Source organism: Coturnix japonica, chromosome Z (assembly GCF_054131305.1).
Source record: "Coturnix japonica strain WE chromosome Z, WE-NBRP24, whole genome shotgun sequence".
Taxonomy (NCBI): Eukaryota; Metazoa; Chordata; class Aves; order Galliformes; family Phasianidae; genus Coturnix; species Coturnix japonica.
In genome coordinates this window covers 63,741,241-63,755,964 of record NC_140702.1, presented here as the reverse complement: position 1 = coordinate 63,755,964, position 14,724 = coordinate 63,741,241, and the positions used below count along the sequence as shown (strand labels likewise).

Below are 14,724 nucleotides of genomic sequence, written 5' to 3'. Positions count from 1 at the left end.
TTTTCGAGAATGAAGAACAATAAAATTTTAGAAGAAAAACAAAATGAAGAACAATAAAAAATGTTAATTTCACAGAGAGACATTGACAATGCTTAACAGAAATATCTGGAAAAAATAAGTTACTCTATCTTTACAGTTAATTATGCTGAAATAATAAATCATCATCAACAACAACAACAAAAAAAAACAAACACAACAGACAACATGAAAAAGACGTACAAGTGAAATGCAGCAAGTTAAATTTCTTTTAAAGAAAATACCTGGTTTGATGTGAAGTGGATGCAGGATATCAACATTGTGTGGGGGAAAGATATAGAGTAGCTGATTTGTGAAATAAGCAGCCATGAATCGAGCCATGGATCGAATCACAGCCATAGCAGTTTCAGTATGAACATCTGCTAACATCCACAGTTCATGCTGAGAATACTTAGTGTCTAAAAATAAGTAAAACAGATGTCAAAACATGAAGAAAAATTGTTTAAATTTGAACAAAAAAATTGTTTTAACTTAAAAAAATATTATTAACAAAAATTATAGTATTATTTAAGTCATTGATAAGTTTTCAGGACTTGACAGCTACACCTTTTTCACAAATTACCTGTTATACTAAAAGACTTATACTGAGTTTGTAATGACTAGAAATGGACCTCTAATATCCATGTTCAGACCAGAGCTGAATCAAAAACTTCAAATTTGGGTACTCAGATGCCACATAATGACTTTATTATGACTTCAGATTGCTGACAAATCTTAAATCAACTATTTTTGCATACTATATCTTAAAAAAATAGTCAGATCGATATAAAAAGAAATTGCACCATGTCCCATTACTTTTCTTATGCAAAGTATTTTCTTCAGACTATTTTAACAGGACTCACTTTCACTATGAAGTGAAAGATGTTTGACTGTTTACTCCAACAAGGACATCTGAAAATCTGAAAAATATCTTTAAGTAACTTAAAACACAAATCAGGCTTCAGACCAGGGGAAAAAAAAAAAGGCATTATAATGTCTGTGTGGGTATATAAATTAAACATAAGGTTATCCAAACAGTATAAACATGCATAACCAGTTTTATGTAATATAAACATACCTGAAAAATCTTCCATCTGACTTACTGAGAGCCGTGATCGCCTTAGAATCTCTCCTACCAGATGATCACAGAGTCCTTGAGCCTCACATAAGTTATAATGATATAGGTGGCAAAATAATAAAGCAAGGTAATATCTACTCTGAAGAAAACATGCTCTTTTTCCTCCTGCATTAAAACACAAATAAATAAGTAATGGACCAGTTACAAAAGGAAACAGTAACCCCCCCCCAAAAAAGTCAGCAGGTCTTAAACTAAGTATTCCTCCTCTTCCAGAAATATACCTACACAAAAAGAGTAGAAATGAGGAGCAGTTGTTCTATGATACACAATCTTCCTTCAAATTACAAGCTACTAGTAAGTTAATTATAATCCATACTGATTTCATTTCTAGAGATCTGGCAGTCTTCTAAAAAATACAGTATATAATTGTGAAGAAACAAAGACAGGACAGCTCAAGAAAACCTATCCTTTAACGAAGGGCTGCCTAAAACACAAAGAGATTGCTTTGAGATTCACAAGGCTTTCAGCATCCTCACTTCTTTCTGCATAATATACTCTTTACATTAATTAACTAAAAAAACAATTCTTATGATGCCTGGGAAGAAGTTCCAGAACATCTGCTTCAAAACACCTCCTAAATTCCTATCATAAATTTTAATTTGCCTTGTTTATCCTTAACCACTACTAAATTTGATTTTACAGTCACTGTCATTGACTCTGTCCATCAGTTTTTCATTGTTACTCAGTTGCTCAGAGGAACATATTTAGAATTCTCCTGTACTGAATACTCTACAGTCATAGGAAAACTGCTATCAGTGTGGAAATGCAAAGACTTTCCTCAACATAACTTTTGTCTGGTTCCTATTCAAACTCTGACTTAACTTGAAATGTGTGTCCCTTGTCTGTTTTGCATCCCTTTTTAGAAAGGGCAGCAGAGTATCAAGATTAACTGTATACAGTGACAATACACACTCTCCCCTGCCATCACCAGCAAAAAGATTTCACTCCTTACCCTTTGCCTTGATTTCACAAAGACATCTTTTCCAAACATCCACAGATTCTCCATATGAGCCTAAAAGGAATTTCTCCTCACCTACAAAAATCACACATATAATAAATAAAAATTCTATACAGGCACCGTTGTACATCTGTAAACATACACACACTTCAGAATTACAGGTTTAAGAAAAGTAAAATAATACAATTATTTATTATTATTTATTGTCAGTGGTAAATAATTCTAGTATATCTAAGGAAAGATGACTTTTGGATGTCCCTTTCACCTCCACACACCTCTCCTTCTTTATTGCTATGTTGCTATTAAATGAAAAAAAATTGATTTGGGTAATGATCACTCCTAAAAGCTTTTTTTGCATAGTTATACACAATGAGATTACAATTAGCATACATAGTTGGAAATGTCAGTTTTCAAGTTCCACAGTAGTTTATTACTGGGGGAAAAACATTTTCTATGTATTCAGATAGCTTATGATGTATAATCAGGTTGTTGCTTTTTTTTTTTTTTTTTTCCCACTGTAAAAAAAAAAAAAAAGTTGTAAAATTATTTCATATGTTTAACCTTTTTTGTGTATACTTTTTTACTGTATAGCTAATTGTTCAGCTACTAACTGTTGTAGTTCTTTCCAAAGTACTAACCAGCTATAGAATTAATCTTGTAGTGTTGTTCTAATATCACTCCTGAAGACTGAAGAATTGCTTGTACATGGCTCAAGAGCAATGAGACAACTGTCTCTTCTTCTGAACTCTTGTACGCTTTTTTGTTCAGCAGGATCCAGTAGCAAACCACTCTTTTATACAAGAACCGCCATAGGACAATCAACCTGTATCTCAAGAAGCAAAACATTAAAAAAAAAAAAAAAACACACAAGAAAAACTGGAAGTCAACTTATTTTTTTTTTAGTCTTTTGCATTATAAATTAAAAAAACAATCAAACAAAAAAAACCAACCAAACAAAAACAAACAAACAAAAAAGCCCCAAACCTGTTTTTCTGACTACCAGCAGAAAAAAGAAATATTTTTGCCCTGCACTTTGCTTTCTGACTAATAAGCATTGGTTTGTCTTTGCAAACTCAGAAGAATTAGAAACCTTCAAGCACGAAAGCACGAGCTTCAAAGTGATTCCCTGGCTGTTTATGTAACAGGGATATGAAATAACAGGGATATGAAATAACACGCATAAACATCTAAACAGAACCTCAGTACTTTTATAAAGACCAGTGAAATATATGATGCAAGCATAACAAATAAAGCAAGGCCAGAACAGTGCCTGCAGAGCTTGTGTTTAGGGCTATCAATTCCCTACAGCCCAACAGAGTACTATCAAATGTACTAGCTCAGATACATAATAAGCCTATCAATAGCAGCAGATATCCATTCCTACAGGCCTAAGAAAGATTACACACGATCATACTACATCTGCAGTTTGTTCTCTTGCACTTCTGCTTCCGATATTTACTGACACAGAGCCAGCTATTTTAATAGATACACTACTCTTTACTTGCAACTCAGTTTACCAAAAACATGGATTATTGTGGCACACATAATTGAAAGTGGTCTATCAAATTTACAGTCACATTAATTTTATATTTTAAGCTTAGTAAAGAAGTACTTTCCACTACAGGAAGATGAAATTCATGATACAATACATCTCGTTTAGAAATGAACAGTCTACTCAAGTGATAAACATGCTTTAATTAGATATCAGATAATAACAATACTGTCTGGAAACTGTTAGGCTAGGATTGGTACCAGTGATTGAGCACCTGGTAAAGAGGGGCCAGCCAGGGGAGCACAGGTGCAAGCAATTCAACCAGGGTCCATCCCTCCCTAAACTCATTTAAGGGTTAGTGGCTAAGAGGGAAACATATTGGAGATCACTTCCTTATGGGAGTTTTCCAGCAAGCCCTTATCTTTGGAATGGGGTAAGATAACATATTCCTTTATTGTTACCGGCTTGTGACTACAACATTTCTTGAATTGTCCTAAAACTGATTACATGCCATTATTTCATACAATATCGATATATTTTCCAAACAGTGGAATGCTCCAGAACATTTGTACTACTTCTATAACCAAGTACAAAGTTTGCTAACTAAAACTATAGATTACGAATGAGCAGACTTCTGGTTTCACTGAGTTCAGAACTTCTGCTTGGGAGGGAGAGGACTGCGGGTAAAAGACAGTAAAAATATCTTGCATTATGAAACCTGCTTTGAGCTGTTACCTCACAAATTATCCTTGAACTGACTGACAGTAATGAATTACTGTAACTAAATCATATTCAGCCATAGGTCTGAGCCCTCAGCTGCATGCATTTAAACATTACACCCCAAGCACAAGAAAGATGCAGAGCTCTTGAACAAGTTCAGAGGAGGGCCACTAAGATGATCAGAGGGCTGGAGCACCTCTCCTGTGAAGAAAGGTTGAGGGAATTGGGCTTGTTGAGCTTGGACAAGAGAAGGCTCCAGGGAGACCTCATTGTGGCCTTCCATCACTTAAAGGGAGCCCATAAATGGGAATGACTGTTTATGAGTGTGGATAGGGATAGGACAAGGAGGAATGGTTTTAAACTGAGTCAGGGGAGGTTTAGGTTAGATATTAGGAGGAAGTTTTTCCACACAGAGGGTGGTGATGCACTGGAACGAGTTGCCTAGAGAGGTCATGGATGCCCCATTCCTGGAGGCATTCAAGGCCAGGCTGGATGTGCTTCTGGGCAGCCTGGTCTGGTGGTTGGTGAACTTGAACATGGCAGAAGGGTTGAAACGAGATGATCTTTGAGGTCCTTTTCAACCCAGGCCATTATATTATCATGCTTTTTCACAGAGCATATCACAGAAGAAACAAAAGAACATTGTAATTACAATATAACTGAAAAATACAGTTGTCTTAACATCTTTTCCATGCAAAGTTTATTCATACCTTTTTTCTGTTTTTTCATCACAGTTCAGTGCTTGAGGAGGCTTTCTAAGCAGAGATTTCAGTGAGCTGAATTCCTGAGTTGCACTCTCATCCAGAAATAGCAGTATAGGTACAATGAATGAATCAAGCTCCACGAGACTATTAACACCAGGAACAAACAAGTTCTCATACTGTGGTATGCAAGTGCTACTTAGAGTATGAGAAACCATCTTCAAAAGACAGAAGCATGCCAAAAGATTTTTTGAGAACAACTGATCTTGCTTCTGGACAAGCATAAGTTTCAGTGTTTGTAATGTCAGCTTTGCCACATGCCCAGTCATACCAGCTCTTGAATGCCAGTGCAAGACACTTAAACACAGTTTAAAGTATCTTAAAACACAATGAATCCAGTGGGAATTCTTCAAAGATTTATTTAAAAATGCATCCTGGTATAGTGAAGAACATTCTACAAACTGAAGAATGTTGAAAAAATGGGAAATGCAGCTTACTGTGTAATTCAGGAAAGTATCTCTTTCTTCAATATTTTTTGAAATCCCTATCTGCCATGCAGTAAGAAGACTTCTCTGAACAGAATTCAGCTCCACTGATAACTTGTCTTTCTCTTCAGTATCGTCTTCTGCATGAATAGTATCAAACATTGATGCGAATTCTATGTGACCTTGATCAGCTTTACCAACAGAAGAAAGGACTCTTTGGCTAAAGATGCTAGAAGAGCTATTGGGAAACAGTTTTTCATCATCAGATTCATTTTCATAATCCTAAGACAGGGAAGGAAAAAAAAAAATCCTTAAAACCAGTTTAATTCAAGTCTGCTACCTGAGCAGAGTCTGCAAAGAATCGCCACGTAGTGAGTTTCACAAATAAAAGTTTTATTTGTAACTTGCTTAATTGCATCTAATCCATTTGCCATTTCAATAGAGCACTCCTCAAAAATCTTATTTGGAATAATTATGCAGATAAATATTACTAAACTAAACTAAAAAAAAAAAAAAAAAAAAAAGCATAGCATAAGGACATCAATTGTTTTTAAACGTGGAAGTGAAAACTTATTTTTATTTAGCTTAAAATTAGAGGTAGAATTTTTTCCATATGACTATAAAATATATCATTCAACAAAAGCTCAAAAAGCTAAAGCATGAAATGGAATTGAGAAAGGCTGAAAAAGAAAGGCTTATTGGAAACTGAGGATAGATATTTGATTTCCTTAGGATCAAAGTAATTTTTTTAGGATAATATACCGTATTAAGTGTACCCTATGGCCTCAATATACTTAGTGTGACATCATGCTTCATAATACAGAGAAGCTGAAGTCTTTATGCTACAAATAGATATAACTGTAGATTAGCATGCGTTGTTCAGAAAGTTTTAAAATCATCACTGGAAAAAAATAAAGTTGAAAAAATCGCATTCCCTGCACCTAAACCTAAAATGAGTGCTTACTTTTTTAACTACTTAGTAAGAGCAAAAAACTGTACAAAAACTGTTATTTTGGGTTAAAAAAAAATAAAAAAATCTTGACAGTTAGAATATCATTAGCAAATCATTTGCAGAATTGGAAAAGGAAAAACATGATTACATACCAGTAAGTCTGTGGTTTTCTGATTTCTTTCTGTTGTGTCCTCTTCTAGAAATTTTGGAACACTGAAAGAGTTGGAGGTATGGTTTTGCGTGTGTTTTAGAAGGCTGTCTTTTAAAGACAACAGGGATCGTAAACACAGATGTCTCCCTTTAGACTAAAAGAAATAATAATGCAAAATATTATTAGTCTCTAAATCAGATAGTTACGAAATAAAGAAAAGGAAACTGATCTCCTTTAAGAAGCTTCAGTCTTAAAGTCGCAGACAGAAAGGGAGAATAGGTGGAGAGGTATATGTATTTACAGAAAAACAAGCTATCACTTTGACACGTCTTGGAATTCTGCATTTTTCTCAGCATCTGGCAACTCTTCTTATACTTAAAGAATCTGCTTTCCTGATCCCTCAAATGACCCCAGTTGTTCGTCAGTGTTTGTGTCCTTGCATCCTAAAAGCAACACCTCTCTACTATTTCAAATTCTTGCCCAATTTTCTACCTCATAAGTGAATACCAATATATTCCTCTTCTCCAAAAAATCAAAATATGAATTGATAGCCATTTGAAGATGCATGGTATTTCAACAGCAAACACACAATTTCTCAATATATACTATCTCAGAGAGTTAGATGATTGGCAATAATTGCAGAACATTTTATTTCAATGGTTTCTGTTTTCCCAGACTTAGCTCCTCTAAGAAGTGATACAAAATAAATCTAAATCTTTTAGCAAGCCTTAGTTAATAACACTCAAAATAAATACAGATTGTACCACTTTGTCAGCTGCTAATTGCTCTAAAACAGCAGCAATCTAGGGACAGAGAGGTTATACAGAATCATTTCTGCATCATTCTGAAAAGATGAGTAGGTCAGAGTAGAGCAGTACCTGACATTTTGAAACAATTCTACTGACAAAAAAATTCCACAGATTTTTTCACAGGATCCAGAAAGAACATATGTTGTGACAGTTCAGACTGTGCTCTTTACATTCCACTGAAATATTAATCAGACTTCACAGGAATACAGTTTCAGACAAAACTACATTTCCAGTGGTTTCCAGATCGACTCTATTTTTGAAATGACTATCTAAGCCCCCAAAATTTATATTAATTTCACAATAAACTGAGGTACACTGTTCAAAAAGCTGCGTTTTTATATATATGAAGATTTATTTTACTCAACAATACATGTGAAAAACTCCCTACCTGGGAGTTCATCAGATTCCTACGGACAGTTTCAAGCCGCTGTGTTGAATCAAGCAAAAGCGATCTTAAAAATCCCACTGGTGAAACGTTGTTATGAAATCTTAGCACTGTTATCATGAATCCATCAGAGACAATGAGGTAGGGTAATCTTGAGTGAGAAGCAACAGAAAATCTCTGTCTCATAATATCACTTTCGGAAGCTGATGATCCAAGAGTCTGACTAGAGTCTTGACACAAAGTGCTGTGCTGTCTAAAATAAAGATACATTGTAATATAAGATGCAAAAATAATGTGATAATTGTTAATAGAATATAGAAGAAATAAGCTCATGTTCTCAGCTCCATGGCCTTCTTCTGCTGGGGGCCCCAGAACTGGACACAGTACACCAGATGGGGTCTCACACAAGCAAAGCAGAGGGGCAGAATCACCTTTGTCTATCTGCTGGTCATGCTTCTCTTGATGCAACCCAGGATACGGTTGGCCTTCTGGGCAGCAGGTGCACATTGCTGACTCATGCTGAGTCTTTCATCAACACCCCCAAATCCTTCTCCTAAGGGCTGCTCTCAAGCCATTCCCTGCCCAATCTGTATCTGATTGGGATTCCCATGACCCAGGTGCAGGACCTTGCACTTGGCCTTGCTGAACTTCACAAGGTTCTCATGGGCCCATCTCTCTCAGAGGCCTTCCATCTGGATAGGAAGCCTGCCCTCCAGCACGTGAAGTGCACTGCTCAGCTCTTTAAATTCACTAAGTAATATGGAAATACTGAAAGCTGTTTAAGTATTAAATATTTTTATCCCAATTTGACTTTAAACCTGTGTATCACATCCTCTTTTCTAAGTCTTTGTGTATGACAAGTACTTGAAAATAAAATCCTATTTAAATTCTAGTAGTTGCGTATGAAAAATAAAAAACACTCAAGATCTGAATCTTGAAGTACCTTCATACATTCAATATATACCCATAATTAAGGTATTTTAATACATTTGAGTTCTCAACCAGATGGTTTAAGAAGGTATTATATAATGCTTTTGAATGCTTTCATGATATACGATATTATACGCTATAGGGCTTTCAGAAATAATGGAAGTGAAAATTGCAAAGTAACACACCAATGCAATAACGTGTCATTAACATATACTTGCTATTTATTAACACACATCTTCAATACAGTAATGTTTAGATTCTATGTTGATTCTTCCAGGTAAACAGAAAGCGTTACTTTTTTGCCACCTCTGTATTGTAAGGTTACCAAAGATCCTTATATCCTCCTATATAACCAGCAGCTGAATTTCAAAATTTAGAGAACTTCTAAGATTTTGTAATCATATTTGGTTTTGATCACGCACATGTCATTCACAAGATCTAAGATGGAAACATGGCAAAGTTTTGTAAGTAAAATTAAATATGAATATTAAATTTATCACTCGATAAAATAAATGTACACTTTTAGCACTGGTATAAGTTTAGTTTCTTCCCATATCACAAACACATGCTATTTTTAATTACTATCAGATATTGAAATAAAACAAGTCAAATAAGGTATACTCACATTATCAGAATGCCAATTTTTCATCACGACAAACCCATTACAAGAAATAGAAGAGAACTATGAATGAGAAACAGACATTGAAAGGAGACATAAAAAGTGAAAGATTGAACTTGAAAGATGAAGTTAAAATTTGCAATAAGGATGTTGGAAAGTAAGATATGATAATCAGACAAAGATATCTATATATTTTCAAATCCTTTTACCTGTATGTTATTAGTGGATGAATTGGAATAAACTCTGCTGGCCCAAATTCTACAGAGCAGCCAGAAGTAATCAAGGTCAGCAATTCACCCATACCAGTCAACAAAATCAAAGACCCACGTTTTAACATGCAAGCCAAGAAAAGGCTATCAGGAGTCCAACTCATGTCACCAACCCAGTAAGACCTAGATAGGGCAGGAAAAATATGTTTTTCTGTCAAATCTCTGTATCAAATCTTAAGTTAACTTTATTAAAACAAACATACATAAACAAAAACATCCCCCTCAAGGAAACAAATGAACAAAACAAACAAACAAGCAAAAAGCACAACAGAATTGGAAACAACATCACTTTCTCACCTGATAAACTTGGATGGGACAGTGTTGCTCTTGCTACTGCAACCTTTAACACTACCCGAAACAGTTAAAAAATTCAGGGTGTTTAAAAACAAAATTTGAGTTGCCTAAAATAAGAAAGTAATTGTTAAAAACAAAAACAAGCTAGTAAATGTTTATGTCAAAATTGTAATTGTTTTAAAAGCAATTTATATTAGCAAGTTATGTGTTATATCTGATGTCCTGGAAATACATGTCACTGTGTCAATGCATTTCAATAATTAATATCATTTAGATTATTTATTAGTTTGTTTACCAACTTTTACATTTGAAAATAGTTAAAGATTAATTATATATTGAGTATAATATAGATTTTTGTTGTTGTTTTTTAATACATATTTTTCTAAAATTCTCAAAATGCAACTTCTCCTGTTTGGTTGGTGAATAACTGTTTTAAAGAGTGTTATCCCATCCCTGAATGCTAAATACCATTATACCACACCATTAGCACTAAAAACTGCATCAGGATTTGGCTTCAGATTTAACCTGTCACTTGTTAGGAGGAATAACAGAATTTCATGTCTAGAAATATCAATATGAATATAATCACGTGTACCAATATGAATCTTGAAAATCGCCTCTAAAATCTCTTACTAATTTTCTTTTACCAGACTTCATTCAAGTGGAACTATTAAGTGTTGCCCATTATTCATACCTTAGGATCAATTTGGTTAACAGCTACTGCAAGAAAAAGTCCATCTCTTGCAAATGCAGATAGCAAAGCTCCTCTTGACTTTATAGATACGCACTGAGGCACTAAATTAACAAGAGAACAAGTCTGCTGCACCCAGTGGATCTGGTATGGCAAAGAACTGAATTTAAAAACAAACAAACAAACAAAATAGAGATAATTCAGTTATGCTGAATGGAATGACTCACACATTGTAAATAAAACATACCAGTCAAGGACACATGGAACGTGTACAAGAAAAAAAAAATCCCACTGATTTCCTTCTTAAACCTTACAGATTAGAAGAATTTATAAAAACTTAAGCAGAACTATTTTTAATAAACACAAGTTTAGGCTGATGCATAGAATATTTAAATAAGTACAAATCCATGTTACAGAATTAAGAGACTAGCATTCTAGCCAGGAACCTCCTCAGACAGCAAAATGATATTTACATAAGACTACTCAAGAGTATGAATATGAAAATCAACAGTATGATGTTCTAAATGAAAAACCTAAGGAGATTCAAAACATGACAGAAAACAAACTAGCTGCATGTCAATGTAAACATGTTCACATGCTGTTTAGAAATCTCACCATAAAATGCATTTTAATACAAACTTTCTCTTATGTTAGTGAACTTCAAATAACTTTGAGTGTACCTGGCATATTTAAAGCCATTTTCATGCCAACGAAGAATCAAAAATGTTAAAACCAAACACTCTCCAGAGTAAAACACAAATGAGCACAAACAGCAATCACCCAGTACCTATGAAGAAAAAACAAAAAAAGACAAAATAAACTCCAAATCCACAACTGCTTAGACATTATATATTTACTTAATATTTTGCTCCGGGCCATGGTTTAGTGGAGGGCTGTTAGGTTAGTATCGTTAGGTTGTGGTTGAACTTGATGATCTTTAAGGTCTTTTCCAACCTGAGGGATTCTATGATTAATCAAAATAGCAACTGAGCTTAAATAACAAAATATTGTCATTCATAAATTTAAGGCAGGGAAGAATATACCAGGCTAGATGAAATCTGACCTGATCCAGCAAGACTGTTCTTATGTTGCCATTAAATCTCACATAAAAGGAATGATGAAATGTATATGCAACAAAGAGCCAATCATCACACACTCTAGCTTCTGCTGCTCAAACTTACCTAAGAGATGAGATGATTACTTTTTCAAAGAAAAAAAAAATATATATATATAAAGGATTAAAATAAGTTTTATTACTTCTACACATGAAGCACTCAACATATTTTACGAGAACTGCTCAAATTGTAATGACTGTCATTTTATTACATTGGCCCATGGTGGCAGAAGTACATACTGGTGGTACAGGCTGAATCTTCACACCAATATTCTGCTGCACGTGGTTGCTATGTGACAGATGGCAGCAAAGGGGCAGCGTGACACAGAAGTGTGGACAAAGAAAAGGTGTGGAACTGAATTCCTCCATTCAGAAAAAAATAGCACCTAATGACATTATTCAACTCTTATTTATGAAGATCAATCAGTAGATGTGAGCACAGTGAGGCAGTGTGCGGTGCATTTCAGCAGTGGTTCAACAGGGGGCCTTTGCTGGCACAGGTTTTTACTAGCACAGCATGTAGGCTCCTATTCATTACTGATGAAATGCACAGTTAATGGTATTGACTACGCTGAAAAATAGTGCTTAGTAGCTGAGATTTTGCTCTATCAAACAGTGTTATTGCACTCTTCATATCAGACATAATTTCCATGGAAATAAATAGGAGGCATCACTTTCAAAGCAGCACTGTGTATGCAGACCAAGCCTATTTCTGTTCAATCACTGTGACCCAGGCAAGCGGATAAGTTGGATATCCATGCTTTAGGGCTTGGTTGTTGTTGTTTTTTACCTCATTTTGTATGAAAGAAGCATGAACTCCGATTTCTTTTTCTTCAGTAGACGGCAACATGATTGATTCACTGGGCAAAATTTGAGTCCACCGCCCAGAAGAGTTTTTATAAGAGAGTGTATTTGTGTATTCTGTGCTCTCCCACAAAAAGACACACGCTGTAGGAGTAGTTAAGAGCACCCTTCTGCCATCTCCAGACACATACAAATACAATCTCATCAAACACTCTAGAAAAAACAGGAAACGCCAGAATTATTTTTGATCCTCTGCTAGATTTCGACTTAAGAAAATAAAAAAATAAAAAAAATAAAAAGAACAGGAAAACTACTTTCACCTCTACCACAACAAATTCAAGCTGCCTCCTGAAGTATCTTTGATTTCCAAACTCATTGTTAGTACTAGACCTTGGGCAGAAGGAAAGTCAGAGGGGATGCCCATTCTTATGGATTCTGTGCTATCTTCCCCAGGAGACTCAACCACCAGAGCTGATTTCTGAAGCGGTCTTTCTTGAAATACCACTTTCATGAAAACTACTGATAAATGCTTAAAAGCTCTGCTTTTTTATTGCCTTCATCTCCTAAGTGCACGTATTCCCCAAAATGACAAATTGCTTCTACAGTGCTTCATTTTCTAACCTGGTATCAGTGAGATTATCCAGTAAGATGATATTTTGACAAGATGCAACTTAGGACCAAATTTGCTGATATACGCCTTTGTAATATTCTCTCTAATTATTGTTTACCAGAAAACCATACCTAGAAAGTAAACCTAAAATGAAGCATACAGCAGTTAAATCAGATGTATGTCTTCCGCCAGGTATTTATAACTTAATTAAGGAATGTATTTGTACAAATGATAACAATACAAGCAAAATATTTACTGCATTTAAAAATGGACTGAGGTTTATATATTTTTAAAATTTTATTTATTTATTTATTTTGCATTTAGAAATCTGCATTATTTAAGTAACAAAAAGGACATTTGTCAAAGCTTAGCTTGCAGACAAGTGACAGCAATGCAAAACAGTACAAGAATATAACTTCTAACTTGTTCAAGAACAATTTATAACAATGAGACTTTTACTTCTATTTCAGTTTTCAAAACACTTACCTTGTGCTGCTGCAGTTATCTTCCTAGATTCATCAATTGCTGGTATTACTTTTAAGCAGTCCTGGTCTTTATTCCAAAGGAATAACTCTCCTGTTGTAAGTAATCCTGCCAGCCAAGCGCCTGTGTTCATCAGGGGAGAGATATTTAAAAGCACATTATTATGAAGCACTTAACATTACTGCCTTTCCATTGTACCCACAATTTTAAAGCTGTAAGTGAACTGGAATATGTTTCATGTATTTTACCTTTCTAAACTGTTAAATCTACATAAAGAATAGCTTGGGTTTATAATACATGAAATAGTATACTTAACCATTTATTGACGTAGTTAAGACAACTACATTTTTTAACAGTGATTGCAGCTGGGGAATTTTCTTCTTTGTCTTCCCTGATGCAAGATTAATTTCATTTATATGTTTATCATCTAGAAGAAAAACAGCCTCTTTTTCCTGTTAAAAGAAAAGAGCATTTTAAAATAATTTCTACTAAGTCAGTGAATCACTAAAGAAAGACTTTTATAAAGAAGTTAGAAAAAATACTGAAAAGAGAGAAGAAACTACGTTACAGCTGCGATTATGATATTAACTTCACTCTTTGTCATATCTGCTTTACAGTACAACAGAATGCTTCTTATGCATTCTCAGAATGATTCTAACTTGGGCTATACTACGATTCAAGGATCAACCTTCAACTTCTTTACACCCACCTGCCCAATCCAGGTGATTCGAGTCCACGGTTTCCTTTGTTTGATAGACGTGGACACGAGAACATCCAGCTTGATCTCCATTCTCACAGGACCTCTGTGTAACCATTATACTACAACACAACGGCCCACGGCTGCCGGGCCAACGGGCACAGCGCACTGCGCAGGCGCCGCCCCCCTCTCGCTGTCGCCTCCTCAGTGACGGAAGATCCCGTCATCACGAGAGCGCCGGTCCGGTGCTCATTCTGTGGGGGAAAAGCAAACAAAAAACCCCACAAAAACGATCAAATAAACAAAAACAGGACCCACCACTGCCTAAAAACAAACAAAAAACCCCACAAAACCAAATAAATAAACAAAAACAGGACCCAAGACCGCCTACTCTGCGTGCATGGACA

General features: G+C 35.1%; 1 protein-coding gene across 12 annotated transcripts in view; it reads right to left on the bottom strand.

The window, feature by feature from the left end:
- CPLANE1 (ciliogenesis and planar polarity effector complex subunit 1) overlaps nucleotides 1-14,515 on the bottom strand; it is a 55,658-nt gene extending 41,143 nt beyond the window's left edge. For 8 of the 12 annotated variants that reach the window (XR_014939727.1, XM_085529870.1, XM_085529873.1 and 5 more), the window contains exons 1-15: nucleotides 14,330-14,515; nucleotides 13,937-14,072; nucleotides 13,624-13,743; nucleotides 12,514-12,740; nucleotides 11,290-11,396; nucleotides 10,613-10,769; nucleotides 9,922-10,025; nucleotides 9,565-9,747; nucleotides 7,810-8,059; nucleotides 6,614-6,766; nucleotides 5,034-5,791; nucleotides 2,750-2,940; nucleotides 2,106-2,186; nucleotides 1,094-1,258; nucleotides 261-434 (exon numbers count right to left, since the gene is read on the bottom strand). Coding sequence is in view for 9 of the 12 variants with exons in the window: in XM_085529870.1 (XP_085385996.1) it covers nucleotides 261-434; nucleotides 1,094-1,258; nucleotides 2,106-2,186; nucleotides 2,750-2,940; nucleotides 5,034-5,791; nucleotides 6,614-6,766; nucleotides 7,810-8,059; nucleotides 9,565-9,747; nucleotides 9,922-10,025; nucleotides 10,613-10,769; nucleotides 11,290-11,396; nucleotides 12,514-12,740; nucleotides 13,624-13,743; nucleotides 13,937-14,072; nucleotides 14,330-14,410 (2,887 nt within the window). In the remaining 3 variants the exon portion in view is untranslated. Of the gene's footprint in view, nucleotides 1-260; nucleotides 435-1,093; nucleotides 1,259-2,105; nucleotides 2,187-2,749; nucleotides 2,941-5,033; nucleotides 5,792-6,613; nucleotides 6,767-7,809; nucleotides 8,060-9,564; nucleotides 9,748-9,921; nucleotides 10,026-10,612; nucleotides 10,770-11,289; nucleotides 11,397-12,513; nucleotides 12,741-13,148; nucleotides 13,282-13,623; nucleotides 13,744-13,936; nucleotides 14,073-14,329 lie in introns of those variants that run through there. The other 4 variants (XR_014939726.1, XM_015848460.3, XM_085529874.1 and 1 more) reach the window with 3 other exon arrangements.
- Between the last annotated feature and the right edge of the window lie 209 nt (nucleotides 14,516-14,724).